Here is a 4,862-nt window from a genome sequence, read left to right on the forward strand (position 1 = left end):
AAGCTGGACATGAGCCAGCAGTGCGTGCCTGCAGCCCGGAAGGCCTGAGAAAGGTGTCCAGCAGGGCAGGGCGGTGATTGTCCCTCTCTACTGTGCCCTTGCGAGGCCCCATCTGGAGTACTGCGCCCAAGCCTGGGGTGCCAAGCACAGGAGGGATGTGGAGCGGTGGGAGGGGGTCCAGAGGAGGGCCACGAAGATGAGACAAGGACTGGAGCACCTCACCTAAGAAGGCAGGTTGAGGGAATTGGGTTCATTTAGCTTTCAAAACAGAAGGCTTTGGGGAGACCTCGTTGCAGCCTTCTGGTACTTTTAAGGCTCCTGCCAAGCTGGAGGAGGACTGAGTTTTTCATGCGGTCTGATAGTGATAGGACAAGGGGGAATGGCATTAAACTAAAAGAGGATAGAGAGAGATGAGGTGTTAGAAAGAAACTGTTTGGTCAGTGAGTGGCGAGGCATTGGAAGAGCGAGGTTCCGCCCTGAGGGGTTCTGGATGCCCCATTGCTGGAGTCATTTGAGGCCAGGTTGGATGGGATCCTGGGCACCCTGATCTGGTGGTGCACGAACATGCTCACGGCAAGGGGATTAGAACTGGACGATATTTAAGGGCCCCTCCAACCTAAGCCATTCTGCTGGGGAGAAGACAACCCTGCAGTCGAGGTCTGAACTCTGCCCACCCCAGGAAAAGACGAGAAGAATGCAGCTGATGTGGATGAGTGTGGGATTTATTGTCTTGGCTGATGTTGACCAAGTTGAGCAAGCTGATGTAAATGAGCGTGGGATTTGTTGTCTTGGCTGATGTTGACCAAGTTGAGCAGGTGTCATTGGCACCCGGCTGCTCCTGTGCAGACCGACGGTCTGGCTGTGGGGATTGTGGTTCTGCAGATGGACCTGGGAGCAGCTTTGTGCCCAGGCTGGCCGCCGCTGTCTGGACCGGCTGCCGCGGCGTGCTCGGGTCTGTGTGGGAAGTCGCAGCCTGACATCCCGCTGCGGAAGGGCTTCATGTGCGGGCCCTCCCTTGCTGCCTGGAGGGTCTTCTGTGTCCCGGCAGCGGGGAACCCCTCGAGGGCCTCGATGTCACTGGGGTGGCTGAGCAGAGCGTGCTGCTCTGTGCAGCTTGGCGTGGCGTTTGTCTGCTGCCACGGCTTCTTCTGGGCCGGCTCTGGGAACGTGAGGCCCGATCTTGAAGCGGGGAGCGGCTTCGTGCCCGGCCCGTCCCCTGGTGCCTGGGACTCCTTCTGGGTGCAGCCACCGGGGAATCGCTGGAGGGCCGCGATGCCCTCTGTTGGGTGGACCTGCGGGAGCTGCTGTTGGTGCGCGGGGCTGTTGTACGGCCGCTCCCGCGGTGTCCTCGGCGCCGCAGAGATGCCTCCTGATCCTCAGAGAGGCATGGGCGAATTGCCCTCTGCCGTGTCCTGGGCTCACTGGGCAGGTGGCTGTTCTCAGGCAGCTGGGATCTATGTGAGGGGCCCGATGCTGCCTGGCTGCTGGGGCCGGAGCTGATGTTCTCCGGTCCCTGGGAGCCACGGGGAGGCTCCAGAGCCCCTTGGCTGGAAGTACTGGGGCCGGCGCGCTCCATGTTGGTGCTGGGTCCGGCGCGCTCCGTGTTGCTGCTGGAGGCTGTAAAGGAAAGCAGAAAGGTCATTGGGATGAAGCTGCAGCCTTGAGTCGGAACGGGCTGCCCTCCTTCCTGGGGCAGAGAGAGCCTGGCAGGACCGCCCTGAGCAGCAGCCACTGCCAGGCGTTGCCCGGCGCCTGCCTAGGGAACCACAACTGTTTGCGTCTTACCGGTGCCCATGCCAGCACAGCTGTCACACTCCCAGCTGTTAACTCTGTTGCTCAGGTAGGAGCATCGTCGGTGGGTCCCTTCTGCAGCACAGGAGCTGCAGAGGAGCAGCTGCCAGGGCCTGGGGAAGCAAACGGGTTGTGGCCGTGAGGACAAAGCGAGCCAAGCCAGGCAGTGGCCGGCACATCTGCGGTGCTCAGCCCTGGTTCCCCATCCGGTGTCGAGGCTGAGATCCCCTGCAGAAGCCCAGAGGGCTGCTGAGGTAACTCACCCATCCACCTCTTCCTGCTCCCTGCCTCCTGGGTAAAGGCACTTGCTGACGTCGCAGCGCCCGTGCCTCTGTAGAAGCGATGGGTAGGTGTTGTCATCCCACCAAGATGGTCTCCTACAAGAGAAGGGAGGGAATGCAGTGAGCCCCCGGTTCCCTGCCATGTGTGATCCAGGGTATCCCTGTCCATCCAAGGCAACCCCATTTCCAGCTTCTCCGTGAAGCTGAGGCCTATGCTGGTGAGACAGCAAAGGGCCAGGCCTGCAGGAACAGTCCCTGGGCAGGCCCGACGCTCGCGCCTTCCCATCTGCAGAGCTGGGGAGAAGGACACCAACCTCACTGGGATTTGGATCCCCAGAGTGGACATTTCTGCACGGAATTGCTCCGTGTCTTGACAGATGGGGCACTGGAAGCACATGGTGCCGGCGTTCATGGCCTGCCCCTGCAGGAGAAGCAGAAGCAGCGTGAGCGTGAGTGGGGCCTGGTGCTGCTGAGCGCCGGCCGTGGCCGCAGGGTGAGGGGAGGGCTCCTACCTGGATGCAGCGGCGGTGGAACCAGGTGTGCTTGCACGCTGGGCACCTCAGGGTCTGGTAGGACGTGCTGTCCTCCAGGGGCTCCAGGCAGATGACGCAGTCGGTGCCTTGGGATGGAGCTGCCTCCGCTGCCTGTCGCGGGCGGTGCTCGCAGCAGAAGGACCTGGGGGAAGACGCAAGTGATGGGCACAGTGAGAAGCACTGCGAGGAGGGCAGAGCAGCAGGCAGGAGCCCCAGGCCCCGGCTCTGGCAGGCTGCTGGCAGCTGTCGCTGCGGGTTCCTCCCTGGCTTGGCTGCTGCTGACAGCCCTTACCTGTGCTGCCCAAAGAACTGGGTGACACATTCGCCATCCACGGCGCAGGGCAGGTGGAAGCTGCGTGCACAGCCTCTCTCTGCACAGCTGATGGCGGCTCCTCTCTCGCCACAGACAAAGCATTGCTGAAAAGAACAGGGCAGCCCCGATCAGCAGCAGGCTCAGGGCCTTCACGGCCGGCCCCACACCTCTGGGCAGGGCACAGGCTGCGGAAGCTGCTGGGTCCCACTCTGCAGAGCCGCCTGGCAGAGAAGGCTCGTCTGCTATGGCAGGACTTTGCCCTGGAGCCCGCTGGAGGGGCTGCCATTGCTTTCTTGGGGTGCAGACTAAGCTGGCGTGAGCCTCTCCTGGCACAAAGCTCACCGCTCCATTCACGGCCTCACCTTCTGGTCCGCCTGCTTGATTCTGCACCTGATGGTACCAATGGGGAGGCCCAGAGTTTCCTCCCAGGGGTCGCTTTCTTCAAAGAATATGTTGGCAAAAAGCTGTGGGAGAGGAAAGAGCAGAGCAGGATCTCGTTAGGACAGAGAGGAAGGGAGCATCCCTGGCAGGAAGCTGGCAGGAGCCCTTGAGGGTTGGAACTCACCAAGCAGAACTCATGCACGCAAAGGTCACTCTCGGCAAAGGTGCGGCCGCAGATGTTCGGGTCGACATCCGCCCGGCGACACAGCATGCACACTGGAGAGGAGAGAGCAAAGGCGAGCAGCAGTGAGCACCTTGCGGGGCCAGGTGTCCCTGAGGGCGGTCCCCAGGGCCGTGCTCTTTGCTTGCAGTGCTGGCCGAGGGGCGACGCTGGAGGAGGGGGCACTGCAGGCCCAACGGTGGCAGCGGGCAGCCACAGCCCACGCTGGGCCACTTGCTGAGGAGCAGAGGGGCTGTGCCCAGCGGCAGCTGGGGCGCCCCTGCCTGCCCCTTCCTTCCCTCTCAGCCGCTGGCAGACCCCCAGCACCCCTGTGCCCGGCGGCGGGGAGCTGCGCACAGGGATCCTTTGCTCTCACCTCGCTCCCCGGAGTCGGGGGCCTTCCGCTTTCTATCGGACATGTTGCGCATCGACGGTGAGCACTTGGAGAGTCCCTGCTCTCTCTGCACCTCACCAGGCTGCACTGACGCACGCTCTGAGCCCGGCAGCCTTTGCTCTGCCCCCAGCTCCGCGGGTCACAATGGCTGCTCCCCGCCGCCACTGTGACATCACGGGTCCCCACTGTGACATCACTGTGACGCCCACCTCCGGGGCGGAATGAGTCCCAGGCTGCCAAGCAAGATGGCGGCAGCCCTGGGCAATCTGTTCCAGTGCGTCCCCACCCTCAGAGTCAACAATTGCCTGCCAACAGCCAATCTGTATCTCCCCTCTTTTTTCAATATTACGCATCACCTCCAGAAGAGCTGGTTCCCTCAGGCACACCTCTCCCCACGGTGGACCGCTTGCCTGCGTAACATACCAGATCTTCTTTGAAGGGACTCCTTTCCCTCTCGGCCCTTACCGAGAGTCACCTCCATAAGATGAGGGCTCGTGTCTCATTTCCAAGGGCTTTGTCAATGCCCCCTTCCCGTGAAAGGGATCCCAGATGCCTGCCTTTGCTGCCCACTAAGTCCAGGCTTGTGGCCCCGTTCTCCCAGTGTCAGAGTGCTCCCCTGCATGACAGCTGAAGTCTTTTCACATATCTCTCAGCTCACTCGTGCTCAGGAGTCGAATGGTTCTCGTCTCCTTTATGAGTTCTGCCTCTTCCTCCTGCTGTTCTTGTCATGGCCCGGCTTCATTCTCATCCTCTTCTTCTATCCCCCTGTTAGAACGTATTTCCTTTCTTACTAAGGGAGCTGATTTTCACAGCCTAATTTTGGTCTTTTTAGTAAGGGCTACGGATACTGGCACAGTTGGGTTCGCTGGTTGAACTACATGGGCTGTCACGAAGTCGGCAGCTGGCGCAGGGCCTGTCTCATGGCTTGGAGCAGATGCAGGGCCCGTCG

General features: G+C 61.4%; 1 protein-coding gene across 1 annotated transcript; it reads right to left on the minus strand.

The window, feature by feature from the left end:
* Positions 1-21: 21 nt before the first annotated feature.
* Positions 22-4,856, minus strand: LOC104917384 (PHD finger protein 7-like). The gene is made up of 9 exons (XM_019611977.2): positions 3,896-4,856; positions 3,484-3,575; positions 3,281-3,382; positions 2,898-3,022; positions 2,585-2,747; positions 2,387-2,493; positions 2,055-2,168; positions 1,786-1,904; positions 22-1,617 (listed from the first exon to the last, which is right to left on the minus strand). Exons 1-9 carry the CDS (start codon positions 3,945-3,947, stop codon positions 998-1,000), a joined length of 1,494 nt encoding a protein of 497 aa, XP_019467522.1. The 5' UTR covers positions 3,948-4,856; the 3' UTR covers positions 22-997.
* Positions 4,857-4,862: the final 6 nt, after the last annotated feature.

The sequence above is a fragment of the Meleagris gallopavo genome, unplaced genomic scaffold (assembly GCF_000146605.3).
Source record: "Meleagris gallopavo isolate NT-WF06-2002-E0010 breed Aviagen turkey brand Nicholas breeding stock unplaced genomic scaffold, Turkey_5.1 ChrUn_random_deg7180001687106, whole genome shotgun sequence".
In the NCBI taxonomy this organism is placed as follows: Eukaryota; Metazoa; Chordata; class Aves; order Galliformes; family Phasianidae; genus Meleagris; species Meleagris gallopavo.